The sequence below is a fragment of the Fusarium fujikuroi genome, chromosome FFUJ_chr02, assembly GCF_900079805.1.
Source record: "Fusarium fujikuroi IMI 58289 draft genome, chromosome FFUJ_chr02".
Taxonomy (NCBI): domain Eukaryota; kingdom Fungi; phylum Ascomycota; class Sordariomycetes; order Hypocreales; family Nectriaceae; genus Fusarium; species Fusarium fujikuroi.
In genome coordinates this window covers 2,554,321-2,569,232 of record NC_036623.1, presented here as the reverse complement: position 1 = coordinate 2,569,232, position 14,912 = coordinate 2,554,321, and the positions used below count along the sequence as shown (strand labels likewise).

Below are 14,912 nucleotides of genomic sequence, written 5' to 3'. Positions count from 1 at the left end.
AAAATGCTGCAGTCAGCCACGCGTGCAGCAGGACAACCTTTTCTCAGCCGGTACTCAGCGTCCCAAGATCCATGATCGAAAAAGCTCGAGCCCAGGGCGGCAGTGAGAAAAAGGCGCTTTACATCACAGGCTAAAACGTACAACATCCACTTTCCGCTCAGCATCCACCTCCACAGCTTGAAAAAGTTTTTTTTTTTTTTCTTACATCTGATCTTGCTATGATTGGATTAGTTCATGGTGATTGCCCACCCTCAGTCACGGTTAGCCTCATGCAAGCCGCCAAAACCCGATATGCAGGTTCAGCAGCAAGTATCCTGACATGAGGTTCGTGCTACAGCATGAATGTCTCAACAATTATGGAGCAAAGAAATGATTTTGTATACTCCGTTGCAATGGAAGATACAACATACAAATCCCCCATAGGTGACAAATGTCACGAACTCGAATGTCGAATAAAGTGTCATTATTTCATGGAGACAAATTTGGCTTGATCGATTCGGTGAAAACTACTTTGTGAGATTGCAGGTTCGCGAACTTGATACAGTAAAAACATGAACGTAAAATCATGTATACAGACTAGACTCTCTTGGCTTTTCATTGCTAATATTCCTGAAGCAAGCTCCTCAACGCCCTGAGCAAAATCACCAACTACATATATACTTCTCTTTTTGAACCAACCCGAAAGTAACGCTATTCTTATAACGATATTGCTTCTAGTCTGCCAGTTTGTCGAGCTCTCAAGACCAAGCCAGCCCTTATACCATAAAAAAGAACAAAGTGTTATGCTATTCGTTAGATGAACTGGTCAACTTGACCCAAAAGAACTCCTTCTGTGTCTATAAAACCTTGCAACATATCTACGCCTTCGCGTTCTTTATCTTACTCAGTAGTCATCTGAGCCAGCAACGTTAGGGCATAGGAGGTGCCCCCATATTCGTGATCTTGGGCGTCCTTTGTGCTGTCGGGCTGGCCTGGCTTCCCATCATACCAGGCTTCTGGCCGCCTTGTGTATTCATACGGTAAGCTGGTTCTCTCTTCGGGTCAATGCCGGGGAAGACAGCCTGTAATCTTGAATACAGGTCCCTTATGCTATTGTTTCGCTCTTCACGGTCAGCGACCGGGTCGATGTTGTTGTCTGCACCTTCAGGTCCTACAGCTGGGGCCCGGAGTTTGAGCGAAAGAGTCAGAGCAGGGGCAGTGAGGTATGCTGGACAGGGCGGAACTTTAACTTCGGGCTTCCGATCTGCAAGTGCGGCCATATACGACAAGTTTGCTTGCAATCTCCTCATACATCTGAGGCACGGTTAGTTGTGCGAAGTAATTCATGGTCCAAATAACAACTCACTGGAGATAGTCTTGCTGTAGTTGCGTCTCCTCTTCTGTCGGTTTTTTATCGGCAGGGTTTCCAGCTGCAGCGCTCTCCTTCTTCAGTTCTTGTTGGGTTGCCTGGATTTGTATAGATTCATAGAGAAGCTCGTGGTTGATATCGAGCAACAATGCGAATCGTTCTTTATCTCGAGATTCGGTACCGGGGCTAAGGGGAGCCGCTGTTAAAGTTCCATTGGCAGCCGGTCCTTGATTAGTCGAGAAGGTTGGCGTCTGGGGTGTCGATAATCCGGCAGATACGGGTTGTTGGGGCTGCTGCCCTTGCGCCTGTGCCGGAGCTTGTTGAGTCTGCTGCTGCTGCTGTTGCGACTGTGGTTGTTGGGACTGCTGATTCGTGGGGGTCTGGCTTTGAGAGGGAGGCTGAGGAGTCGGAAATTGACCCTGCTGCGAAGGCAGAGCATTGTTTGGTGTTCCTTGTGCGGCGCTCGGGGGTCTTTGAGGGGTCGATACCTGGCCCATGCCAGCGGGGTTAGCAGCTTGTTGTTGTTGTTGTTGCTGCTGCTGCTGTTGTTGTTGCTGCTGCTGCGCTTGAGCCTGTGCTTGCTGTTGCTGTTGCAATCGCTGCATCATTTGAGGATTCTGGGGCATCCCGGGCTGGTTCATTGGGAAGCCCTGCATGCCTCCGCCCATCATATAATTTGGCGCGAAATTCTGAGGAGCGACCGACGAGGGAACGACTTGACCGTAAGGGTTACCAGCGAACTGCTGTTGGAAACCTGCCACTGTGCGCAATATGTTAGTCAGGTGTGAAGGAGGATTGCTTTGCCGTGTCGCATATCGTTTTGCGCCGCGCTTCTTCTTAATGATGCCTAACCGCAAGCTGCCCACACATCGCTCAAGAGGCTGGAGCTGTTTACAGGAGCATTAGAAGCAGGCGCGTCGTGAAAGATTCGATGGGAGATTGCGCGCGAATGAAGAAATGGTACCTACTCTGGCCATTGGCAGCCATATGCTGCATTCCTGCGTTTGGCATCATGCCTCCTGGACCAGCACCCATCATTTGAGGATTCGCGCCAGGGTTAAAGCCTCCTTGAGGCGTCATGCCGGCGAACTGCTGCTGCTGGTTATACATCATCTGCTGAGCGGCTGGCTGGGCTCCGGACTGCTGTTGTGGGGCAGGGTTGTTGAAAGAGGGAGCAGCATTGTTGCTAAAGCCGTAGCCGGCGGAGTACATGGCTGTTTGTGAATGTGACTGTGACTGTGACCTGGGCTGGGTTGGGCTGTCGCTTTCAGGGCGTCAAGGCGTCAGTGCAGCGCTTCAAGCGGCAGCGCGTGCTGTACGCAGACAGCAGTGTATAATAGTGGGAGGGATGTGTTGGGATTGCGCGTGTGTGAGCGAGAACAGGCTTGTCGTTGGCTGGCGACGGAACACGAATGGGGTCCAATCAGTCCGTCAGTCTATCAATTCGGTGAGTGACAAGTGAGGAGTGACAGGAGGCCGTATGGCGTAGGATCGGGAGGCTGGGCTTGTCGCTTGTGTACGGATATGGACGCGGTTCAGTTGGTTCAGGTTCCAGGATTGGAAATGAAACCTAGAGTTAACTCAACGGTGGACAGTTGAGACGTGGTTGTGTGGGTCCAAATGTTACGGCCGTTTTTGTCACGGTTACACTTCAACTACGGTTCCGTTAGCACTACGTGTTCAACGTCAGCTACCTATCGAAAGTGTATATCCCTTTTGTCCACCGCGTTTATTAATTACCAATGCATTGACCTTCGTCCATGTATCCGTACCCATTTTCCCACCACAATCGACTCACACATTCAGATGTATCGTTCATACACTCTCGGTCTATTCTTCGATCTGCATACTTCTCCAAACTCCAACTGTTCAGGTAGCAGACACATCCAATGAACGTCCATTGAAAAGGGTGGTCCAAGAGCTGAACTCCATGTGAGACACATACCGATGAGGGCTGGCTGAGTTTATAAAACTATCATCCATGGCCGGCGCCCCTGTGACTAATTCGATATCAGGCTTGTTTGCTCTTATTTTCAGCCGCACGCCATTTAAAGAATCTGAGTATCACTCTTGAACTGTCATACTTCCCCGAAGCAGTAGCACACCCAAGAACTTGCTTCACGACAGGCGAGCATGGGCCGATGTTCTCAGACTCAAGCAGACTCTAAACCGGCAAAAAGAAATGATCACGCTGGGGATCGAACCCAGAATCTTCTGATTCGTAGTCAGACGCCTTGCCATTGGGCCACGCGACCTTTACTCTTGAATTCAAAGGTCGTATTCAGCATTATTCTTCTGGAGCTGTGTCAAATTGATGCTTGACGACGCCTGCTCGTTTTGCTGGCTTGAATGTGGCTGCGGATCTTGACCCTGAAAAAGGGTTTGGCTTCATTTTTAATATTCGGTGGCTAAATCTTTGTTTTGTCTCTATTAGGATTATGACTATAGCGAACTATCATGGCACGGAAGACGTGAAGGCGATTCAGTGTTACTTCAAACGGATTCTTCTATCTGTCTTGGTGTATACGGTCGACAAAGATCTAAACAGATTCTACCGTGCAATAAACACCGGATTAACATGAATAGACAATATGGCTGCCACGTTCCCTATCATCTGATCTCTTGGTTTTTCAACCACGAAACCCCTGCTCAAAAGTTTGTTGTCCTTCAGGGTAACGCTTTGGCACATGCATGATTCCAACATCAAAAATATACCTGAGCTCAAGTTATGATGACTCAATTGCATATCGGAAAGCAATCGCTCTTTTGTACTGCAAGCCTTTACCTTCTTCAGTTGCCTATCAAGGTTCTAAACACCAAACCTTGGAATACATTGTATCCGTATCCAATGCTTCCCCTCTACCATGATAGCAATGAAAGCCCCACAAAAAAGTCAATGACTCCCCTCCGGCGTCGGACTCAGCAACCAAAAAGTGGTAAACACCACATCTTAAAGAGCCACGCATCCTCATTGCTCCCCAGTCCATCAGGAGATAGACTACCACCAAGATGGCTCCCTTCAACCTCGAAAGCTGTGCCAGGCCAAACATCTTGGCCCTCCAGCCATATCGCTGCGCGCGAGAGCATGTTGCCCCTCCCCCGCATTAGAGCAACGACTAACTTTCCCCAGCGACTACAAGGATGACGGCACCAATATCCTTCTCGATGCAAATGAGAACGCGTACGGACCTTCTCTGAGTTCAGACGTCGCAGAGAAGGCTGCCAATGGTGTGGAGGTAGACCTGCTGGGCCTGCATCGTTATCCTGATCCTCACCAGGAGCCGTTGAAGAAGCAGCTCTGCGAGCTGCGAAACACCCACGCCCACACAGACAAGACGCTCAAGCCTGAGAATTTGTTTGTGGGTGTTGGTAGTGATGAGGCTATCGATGCTCTCCTGCGATGCTTCTGCGTTCCTGGAAAGGACCGCATCCTTACCTGCCCCCCTACGTATGGCATGTATTCTGTGTCTGCACAGGTCAACGACGTGGCTCTCGTCAAAGTTCCCCTCTTAGAAGCCCCCACCTTCAGCATAGACGTTCCAGCTGTCATGGAAGCCCTGACAAAGGAGTCCAACATCAAACTTGTCTACCTTTGCTCGCCTGGAAACCCCACTGGATCAGTCCTTGCCAAGTCCGACGTTCAGCAGATTCTAGATCACCCAACATGGAACGGCGTTGTCGTTCTCGACGAAGCATATATCGATTTTGCACCCGAAGATGCTTCTCTGGCTGAATGGGTGACCGAGTTTCCTAACCTCGTCGTCATGCAAACCCTCTCCAAAGCCTTTGGTATGGCTGGCATCCGACTCGGTGCTGCATTCACATCACCCCCTATTGCACGACTTCTCAACAGCCTCAAGGCTCCTTACAACATCTCCAGCCCTACAAGTGCCCTCGCGTCCTACGCTGTCTCCGAAAAGGGACTCGCTATTATGCGAGACCATCGTGCGCGCCTTCTAGAGCAGCGTGATCGTCTTATCAAGGAACTTCCAAAGATCCCTGGTGTTGGTCGTCTACGAGGTGGCACTGAAAGCAACTTTTTGCTTTATGAAATGCTTAATTCTGCAAGCGAGCCGGATAATACTGTCGCGTTGGCCGTATATGAGAAGCTTGCTGAGGGTAAGGGTGTCGTTGTGCGATTCAGAGGAAAAGAGCACGGATGCCAAGGTTGTCTACGAATTACAGTCGGCACAGACGCCGAGGTGACAAGATTTCTGGAGTCACTAAAGACGACGTTGGCTGAGGTGAGAGGCTCATAAACTGGAGCACTAAATAGGAAAAGGGCGATAAAACGACGGCGTTCTACGTTGAATCCAGATCTTCTAGACGTAATCTCGTGGAATTAATAAAAGCAACACTCAGAGTATGAGCGTTTTATACCAAAGTAGTCTCTAAGACCGGTTAACCAACTACCCGACGCCAGTTCCATTCCATATCTATAAGGTCTAATGAATATCCAATACGTCTTTTTTAGGCCCATCCCAAGAACACCAAGACACTTCCGATACTGACCGAAGCCAGAACGAGATCCGCCCGGGGGATGCTAGCCGCATCTTCACTCTTTGTAGGCTGAGCTGCAGTTGCTGATGATGTCTCTGATGAGGATGTTGGTGTACTCTTAATTTTGGAATCGTCCTTTTCCATGGCAGCCCAGTCTGTGCTGCGGACGACCTTGACATCATCGCCCTTGAGCGGCGCAGGAGCATCACTTAGCAGCAGGCCCTGAACAGCTTCAAGCGCACACATTTGCTGCCCAAGACCGGGATTTCCATCGAAACCGGAGTTATACCATCTCATACCACACTCACGGCCAGACTTCCCCCCTGTGCATGTTTGGACAGCAGCCTTGGCCGATGGGAGAAGATGAGCATGGACATGCTCCTTCAGAGCGGGCTGCATCTGAATAGACAGGTACATGAATCGTGCTAGATAACCCTTGAAGGTGGACATGTCGTCGTTGCATGTGTTGACAGTCTCGCAAGCAGCTTCGTACATGACATTGGTCGCGTTGGGAAATGGCGAAAAGAACCAATCGGTGCCCTCTAAGAGACGCTTTGAGCGATCGACCCATTCTGGCTTCTCAGTGTAGTTGGCCAGAACCGCCGCGCCGTAAAGATATATACCGCTGGTATAAGTAAAAGAATGGTATGTTGTCTTCTGGCAGTTGTCTTCTACACTGGCTCCGTCATAGACGTGATAATTGCGGTGATCAATGAAGCCGACTTCCCAGGACCAGTCCCAGATCTTGAGAGCCCAGTCGAGATATTTGTTGTCGCCAGTGATACGAGCTAAACGTGCTGCGAGTTGGAAGAAACCGCCATTGCTGACTGAGTTTTTGTATGTCATGCCATTCGGGTTACTTGGGTAGATCTGCCACAAGAGGCCACCGCCACAAGCTGTTGTATTCCATCGGCCCGCAAGCTCGTTGAAAACGTTGATGCTGATATCGAGCCATGATGGGAGGTTCTTGTTGGGCTGAGGGAAGTTTCGCTCAGCAGCGGAGAGGACAGCTGAGCCCCAGAAGAAGAGATCATCGTTACCCTCCTCGTCGGCATGCTCTGCAGGCATGTAGTCCTTACCAGCGCCGAGATTTGTAGGCCCCAGAAGAGCCTGGATGACAACATCATTGTAACTGTAATCTCCGGTAAGGTGGTAGTAGTCGAGCATGACACCCCATAGGGCACCAGCTACCCACCAGTAGTATGGATCTTGAAGGTCGCCGAGATCTTTGGGTACTGATGATGTGTTGCCACTATAATACTTCATGGCATCGAAGGCGAGGGTGCCTGCTACATCTCGGATTGAATCTGGAATGGTTAGTGAACCGGAACACCATTTGACCGCAGAACATACCTGGATTTGCAGTGTCAAGTGAACTGGGAGGCGTTTTGGTAGCGATGGCTACAGAAGCCAAACTGGCCAAGGCGAGGAGCTTCATAATGTGCCTATTGCTGATGATGGGTATGGTGTATAGTGTCTATTTGAGTATGCTTAAGATCCTTGATCGCTCAGCGATATTCTTCTCCTGGAAGATTGATGCAAGTCTTTTGGGTGCTGGCAGTAAGTAGGTAAGTTGATGGTTTTCATAGGTCCGATAATGAGTGTAAGTTCAAGGCAGGTAACGGCAAACGATATGGAATGAGTGTCTTGATATTCAAGAAAGAGCGAGGCGCAAGTGAAAACAAATCAAGCTACCACAAGGTAGGTAGCTACGAGAGAAAAATCAGGCGTAAAAGTTGAGGACGCCTTCGGGGGCACGAAAAGTAAGATAAGAAGAAATAATAAACGAAGGAGGGGCCACCGAAAGATAAAAATACAATCACAGCTGAGAGGGAACGGGAATACGAGATCGCAATGAGCTAAAGCTGAAGCTCCAAAGGCGTTTGTTCTTTTCGGGCTGGACTGGGGCTAGTCCAAAACGTTGATAGACGACGGGGGCTAATCTAGGTATTAATACATGATACCCTTGCTTGTTGGCGGACTGTTTTCAGAGTTAGACACACAGGGAGGATATCTTGAGGAACGAATGACGAATCGTGCTGGGTTCAGGCGTAGACTAAGACTTTAGCTGATGAGCCTCAGACAAAGTCAACCGTTGAATGATGACCTCTACATTCTATGGAGAATGGGTTACCGAGCTCTCCCCGCAGACGGACATGACAAGGAACACAACCCCTGAAGGCCCTGTTCTCGGCGATCAGCCGTTGATTGTGGCCAGTAGAACATTGTAATCATGTTGGTGTCACAGACACAAAGAACGGGCTGTTTCGACTGGCCGCGCGGGTAGAGGATTGTCGGTCACCAAACCACAGTTTTTGTTTCCCAGGAACATGAATCTAGTGCAAGGTACTGTAGGATCCAGGGGTAAATGCCACTAAACTCTAGCTGACAGATACCTCTGGGGAGGGGATTGGTGGGCGTCAAAAGTTGGAGGAAGAGGCTTGGCGCCACAATGTTCATGCCCTGACTAGAGGACTTTGGGGGTCATCGCAAGGCATTGAAGGCTGATACTCTTCTGGAAGACCTGGCGAAACAGGACCGGTTCTTGTACAGAGTTGATGTTCTCTGCTGCGTAACCATGCATCATCCAAACTCGAGCAACACAAACTCAATATCCTTGCCCATCAACTCTGCATTAACGTTACGGTCCTCATCTCCACTGCCCCCACCCCCAGCAACCTTTCTTTTCCCCTGCCCTTGCATGGGCTTTCGCAAAAATGATCGTCTCAAAGCCTGACTCACTGACGAAACGCGATGCTCAAGAAAGGAGATCTTGAAACACGAAACAACGCCGGACGTTTCTCTCGTCTGATCTTGATTGCAGCGCTTCCGGCTTTGCCGTGTTGTTATGCCGCGCTTCTTTCAACCCCGACACGTGGGAAATATTTGAGAGTCGGATTCTTAGAGGACTCGAAGTAAAAGCAACTGTAAAGTCGGCCTAGGTCTGTGCATTGTTTACGAGATTCGGGTCGGTTCCGACATTGGAAGAAGCTCAAGGCCAAGCTTCTTGTCTTACATGTGGAGATGCAGGCGGAATCTAAGATCCTTACACTCTTGGTGGCCGCAGAAAACTCAGGACTTCATTCCTAAGTGATAAAAATATCTCTGTCGATTCAGAAGATCTCAGGAAAATTCTGGCGGACTCTTGTACATATTTATTCCTGCCCCCTGGTTTAGGATCCCAAGTCTTCTGGCAAACCAGATGTCTTCTTTCGTGAGTTCTGTTAGACGAGAGTGCTTTTCCATGTTTGCTAAAAAATGCAGTCTTCGTATGGTTGTGAAGCTACCGGAGCTTGGCCGGATGTTGTCTTCCTTTTTGAGCCTCCTTGCAAGCCCGTCAGCAGTACTAACTAATTAGCTGTCTTGCCGTGCCACCATCTTATCTTAGTGAGACAAACTCTGGTGTAGTTCTGGACCAGATCTCAAAACCAGGGGCTGGCCGCTTCTCACTCAGATCAACTTAAACTAAATTCAATGAGCACGATAGGCAGAGTTTTGGGCATACATGAGCTGGCTCTCTCCTTCAGATGATACCATTGTTGGCTGGAAACGTTAACGAGCAAGGCATACTCTTGAGACTGCATTTAACCAGTAAATGCTACAGCGCGTCGGCCTTTGCGGTTCAAGACACGGCCAGTCGCCATGTCTCTCAAACATCTTATCCCTTCTCTCCGCCATTTCCCGTTCTTCGCCTCCATTCCCAGTGCCGCGTAATCATCAAATAATGCATGTGCTGAAAGTTAATGACAAACACAAAATAACAATATCAACAAAAACGTATCTTTATATTCGATCGAATCATAAAATTGTGTTCACACTCATGGTTTTGTGGTGCATCCGGTTGCTCACGAATGACGAATGGCTATACAATGAACAGCCAAACCTCATACGGATGAGAGAATGGCTGCTAACGTCCCCTACCTAAAGACCGGCCACCCTTACAGACGGGCCACCTCAGCTAAAACACTAAAAACCTAATATTATAATTAATTAATAAATTATTATAATACTATATTTTTTATATTAAATAAAACTTTAATTAGTAAATATTTATATAGAAATTAATATAAAAATCCTTAAGTTTTAATTTTTTAATTTTATTTATTATTCTTTTTAATTATAAAGTTTTCTATATTTATTTATAAACTTTCTTTATTATTAGAATCTTTATAAACTTTATATTTAGGTTATAGATAACTTTTTTATACTATTTTAATTAATTTTCTTTATTTTCTTACTATAAAATACTTATTTCTCTATTTTATTATTTAATATTAAAGTTATAATAGTTTAATTAACTGCTAATCTTCCTAAAAAGCAGCTTAATAGTTAGATTTTATATTATAGAAGCTAGAATTTAGCCTAAAGCTTACTAAAGTTATATAGATAAATAGAAAGTCTTTAAGAGACTTAAATTCTGCTTTTTTATTAGTAAATTTACTGTAATAATAGAAAAAGGTATCTTTATAACTATTAGGTTTATTAAAACCTTTATTAGGTTTATAGGCTATAATTTAATAGCTTTAAAGCCAGTAATTATATTAGACTTTATAATAGCTTCTCTTTAAGCCTTATTATAAATATATAAAAATATAATCTTATTAATATAACTGTTATTAGAGATAGAAGTAAGATTTAAAAGAAAATAATAATATACCCTCTTTAGAGGACTAAAAACTATAATATCTAGTAGCTAAAGGATATAGAAAGTATAAATAGAAAGAAATAATAGATATATATTATTATTATAATATTTCTAAAGAAAATCTTCTATAATATAACTTTTATAGCTATTAAGAATAAGAAGTTAAGGTTTATTCTTTTTTTTAGGCTATATTAATAGAATAAAGACTTTTTTTAATTAAATTAATGCTAATTTATTGCTTATCTAGCCCTTATTACTATATATAAATTTTTAGTCTTTTAAGAAGTTTAAATTTTTAAGGAAATATTATTATTAGACTATTTTCCCCTTAAAAATAACTATAGGTCTTAAGACCTTTCTAGTTATTAAAATATACTTAAGAATTATAATTTAAATATAAAAATTAGGCTAATAAATAAGTACTAACTTCTTTAACTAATACTAAATCACCCTTAGTTATAAGGTAATGGTATTTAAAGAGGTATGCAGGTTTATTTAAAGGTGGGCCGTAGTGTTATTAGGATAACACTAAGGCCTGGATTAACTATTATCCTATTAGTTAGGATTCTTATATATTATATAGCTAGCCTTAAAAGGACCTTTTTAGCTATCTTTAGCTTTATTAAATAACTCTAAATAATATAATTCTATAATTAATTAATCTATTTAAGTAAACTTTACTAGAATTTACTTTTTCTAATTGTTTTTTTATAGTAATTTATTATTAAATTGCTCTAGATACTTCTTGTAAAATAACTCTATTAGTTCTTTATTTATATTAGCAGTCTTTACTTACTAATTATATTTAGGACTTTAGCCTTTCTATTATATAAGAAATCCTTTAAAGGGTATAGTATTTTTTCCTTATCTTTATATCTTCTATTTAATAATAAAGTTAACTTTATAGTAATTTTTATTAACTAGTTTGCCCTCTATAGGATTAGGTTACTTATTAATATAGTTATTAGTATAAGTAAAAATAAAATACTTAATAGAAATTACTAAATATATCTTTTACTGCTTTAGAATTTTTAATTTATAGGTTAAGTTATTAATAACTTATTTAATAAAAAAAGGACTTATTCTTTATTAAGACTACTTCTTAAAAGGTTTATTAAGAAGATAATATCTATTATAAAGTTATAGATATATTTAATCTTCCTATTTTAAGGTAATAAGGCAATATTTATTATTATATTAACGCTTTCCTTTTATTACTATAAAATCTATTGCCAGTTATACTTCTTTATAAGTAACTTCTTAAAGATAAAGAAGATCTATAATATCCTCTATAGGCATTACTATATTAAAAGCATTTATAGGTTTAAAGCTATAAATAAATTTATATATACTTATTTTAGTTTCTATATTATAAGCTCTATTAAGATTCTATTAAAGTGCTAGAAAAATATAGGATTAGTTAGAAAGAGGATACTTAATATAATAAAAGTGCAGCATAACTTTTACTATTTGGTTTTTCTATTTAGATAAACTGTCTGCTTTAAGATAATATATAGTAGTTATTATAAGCTTATAGCTAAATACCTCCTATAGCTTTTATTAAAATATAAAAGTAAACTTCCTATTATAATTAGAGATAATTACCTTAAAGATACCTTAATTAGCAAGAAATAGCTATTTTAATAATACAATTATCTAATCTTTAGTAGTATATATAGAGTATTTAGGTATAAGAAGATATTATTTACTTACTATATAAGTAACCATTATAAGCTAATTATAGAGATTAAATCCTAAAATGGCCTATAGACTTCTAGCAGAAGGGACTAGCAGAAAATTAGTAATAAAGTTAATTGCAATTATATATATTAATATAATAGAAAGATAAATTAATATATAATTACTGATTTTTTACTAATAATCTATCTATTTTAGATAATATATCTTATATTTATAAATATATTTATAAATTCTTATAATTAAGTTATAAATTAATAATCTTAATAGTTTTCTTATTATTCTCTTTATATTAAAATAATATTAATTATTATATACTATCTTTAGGATTTTATTAATTATAGTATATAAAATATAAAGTTAAAGATATCTATCGGTTTACTTATAATATAGTAATCTATCTTTTAGAGTAAAAGGCATACTATACTTTAAAGTAAAAATAGCATCCTTACTATTTAGTCAGTTAGTATTAACTAGCTTATTATTTACTTTAAAAATTATCTTAAAAATAGGCAAATACTTAATATTATTAATATATCCTTAAATAAATTTATCTCTTATCTCTTAAGATATTAGCAATTCTATGCCTATATATATATTATTAAGTGTAGTATAGTTAGGGTAAAGTCTCTTAATATTCTTATTAGTCTCTAAAGCTTTAAGACAATTAAAAGCATTAAAAATAAAGTTCTTTTTTCTAGGAATATAAATAATATATAAATTATACTCTAAAAGGTAGATAGAAGTATTAATAAGATATTAATTAGCTTTATTAATATTAATTATATTAAAAGTTATTTTCTTTATAATCTACTTTATTACTAAATAATTTATAAAGACTGTAAGTAATCCCTTTAATAATTTAATATATACCTTAAGTTACTTTATTATCTAAATAAGTATTACTACTTCTAGCTCTATAGGTTTATATTAAGTCTTAGCCCTAAATAGAGTTTAGCTAATAAAGTAAATAGGTATAACTATATTAAATAGAATCTATATCCCCTCCTTCTAAATATATCTATCTTTAATATAATAGAGAATAGCTTTAAATCCCCTTTAAATGCTAGTATTTAGTTAAAGAAAAAGATACTTTTTAAGATTAAAATAAATTAATCTTTAACTAAATGCAATTTACTTTTAAATTATCTAAAAGGCAATCTTCTTTACTAAAGTAGGATTATAATATATATTCTTAATATATAACTTTCTTTTGCCTCTATTTCTATTAATAATTTTATTAATTTTTCTTCCTTTTACTAATAGTATAACCTTATACTTCTATAGAGGCTTTATAATCTTAATATAATAGAAAATAAGATATTAAATATATTTAGTAGCCTTAATATACTGCTTAAAAGCAGTAAGCTGCTATAAAAACTTTAATTTAATAAAGGCTATAACTCTTTCTGTTATTATAAAGAGACTAAAAGTATTAATATAAAATCCTAATATTTAAGCGCTTAAATAACTAATTTAGCTTTTTATTAAAAAGATAGATAAGTTCTTTAAGATAAACAATCTAAATAAAGTATCTATATATTAAGTATACTTAATGGCAGACTTTAAGAAGATTATAATATTATTAATAAAGATATAATAAAAACTCTAATATAGATATAAAAGCCTATCTATATAGCATTAAGTATATACTAGTAAATTATAAAAGCTTATTAAAGTAATAATAAACCTTTTTAAGCCTTTATAACTTATAATTATAAATCTATCTTAATGCTTTAATACTACCTTAAACTAAAAGAAAAATAATAAGGCATTAATCGCTAAGATATATATTACTTCTCTTAATATAGTAATAATATCTTCTTATCTTAATAATAGATAGCTATTAGGAATTATTACCTTATTTAGTGCTCTTAAATTAACTATAGCTTTCCCTTTAGGTTTACTATTAATAATTCTTTAGATAATAAATATAGAAGCGGCAAAAGGTATAGGCTTTATAACTTATTTTATTTACTTTTAATTATAAAGTCTATTAAAGATTTAATTAATAAGATTATAATCTTTAAGTCTATAGGCATAAGGTCTTTAAAAGACTCTCTATTTATACTAGTTATCTATAAGAGGTATAGTTATTAGCTTATCTTTAGGTATATAAATAAGTCTTAAATTAATTTATAGAGTAATATATTTAGCATAAAGGTCTTAAGCTTATTATATAAAGCTAGATCTATTATTATAGATATAAATTCTATCTTAAGTTATAATCTTAAGAAGATTAAGTTACTTTTATATATATACTTAATACAGGACATAAGGTATTATTAATATTAATTCTAAAACTGTTACCTCTAGCTCCCTAATAAGAGAGAGAGCTAAGCCAGTTGCTATTAAGGCAGCTAGTTAGTTACTAAAAAGTTCTATAACCTTTAATAGTAGTTACTTTTTCTTATTTTTCTTCTATTATTTATATAGTAATTCTACTTTTTTAATATCTTTAAAGATAGCACTTCTTATATCTTATATTATATTTATAGTAATATAATTATTATCTATCCTAAAAATAGAGACTTAAGGAATATTTATAGCCTAAAGGATAATCTCTTTAGTTACTATAGCACTAATTTCTAATATAAGATTAATCTTTAATAAGATCTTAATATTTATAATATCTATAATACCCCTTAATATCCCTATAGTTACTATACTGGCTATTACTAGTAAGATAAGGGCAGCAGCCTTCTATATATTAAAAAAGTA

At 39.1% G+C, this 14,912-nt stretch overlaps 3 protein-coding genes, besides 1 other annotated feature; 1 reads left to right on the top strand and 2 right to left on the bottom strand.

Annotated features, from left to right (window-relative positions):
* Nucleotides 1-908: 908 nt before the first annotated feature.
* On the bottom strand, nt 909-2,560 carry FFUJ_04518 (related to CYC8-general repressor of transcription; the record flags this gene model as incomplete). XM_023572186.1 has 3 exons in its annotated part: nt 909-1,293; nt 1,346-2,108; nt 2,317-2,560. 3 exons carry the CDS (start codon nt 2,558-2,560, stop codon nt 909-911), a joined length of 1,392 nt encoding a protein of 463 aa, XP_023426356.1.
* Nucleotides 2,561-3,531: 971 nt separating this feature from the next.
* Nucleotides 3,532-3,603, bottom strand: a tRNA (tRNA-Arg).
* A 754-nt stretch (nt 3,604-4,357) lies between these two features.
* FFUJ_04519 (probable histidinol-phosphate transaminase) lies at nt 4,358-5,607 on the top strand (the record flags this gene model as incomplete). XM_023572185.1 has 2 exons in its annotated part: nt 4,358-4,382; nt 4,412-5,607. 2 exons carry the CDS (start codon nt 4,358-4,360, stop codon nt 5,605-5,607), a joined length of 1,221 nt encoding a protein of 406 aa, XP_023426355.1.
* Nucleotides 5,608-5,818: 211 nt separating this feature from the next.
* FFUJ_04520 (related to DFG5 protein) lies at nt 5,819-7,286 on the bottom strand (the record flags this gene model as incomplete). XM_023572183.1 has 2 exons in its annotated part: nt 5,819-7,155; nt 7,202-7,286. 2 exons carry the CDS (start codon nt 7,284-7,286, stop codon nt 5,819-5,821), a joined length of 1,422 nt encoding a protein of 473 aa, XP_023426354.1.
* Nucleotides 7,287-14,912: the final 7,626 nt, after the last annotated feature.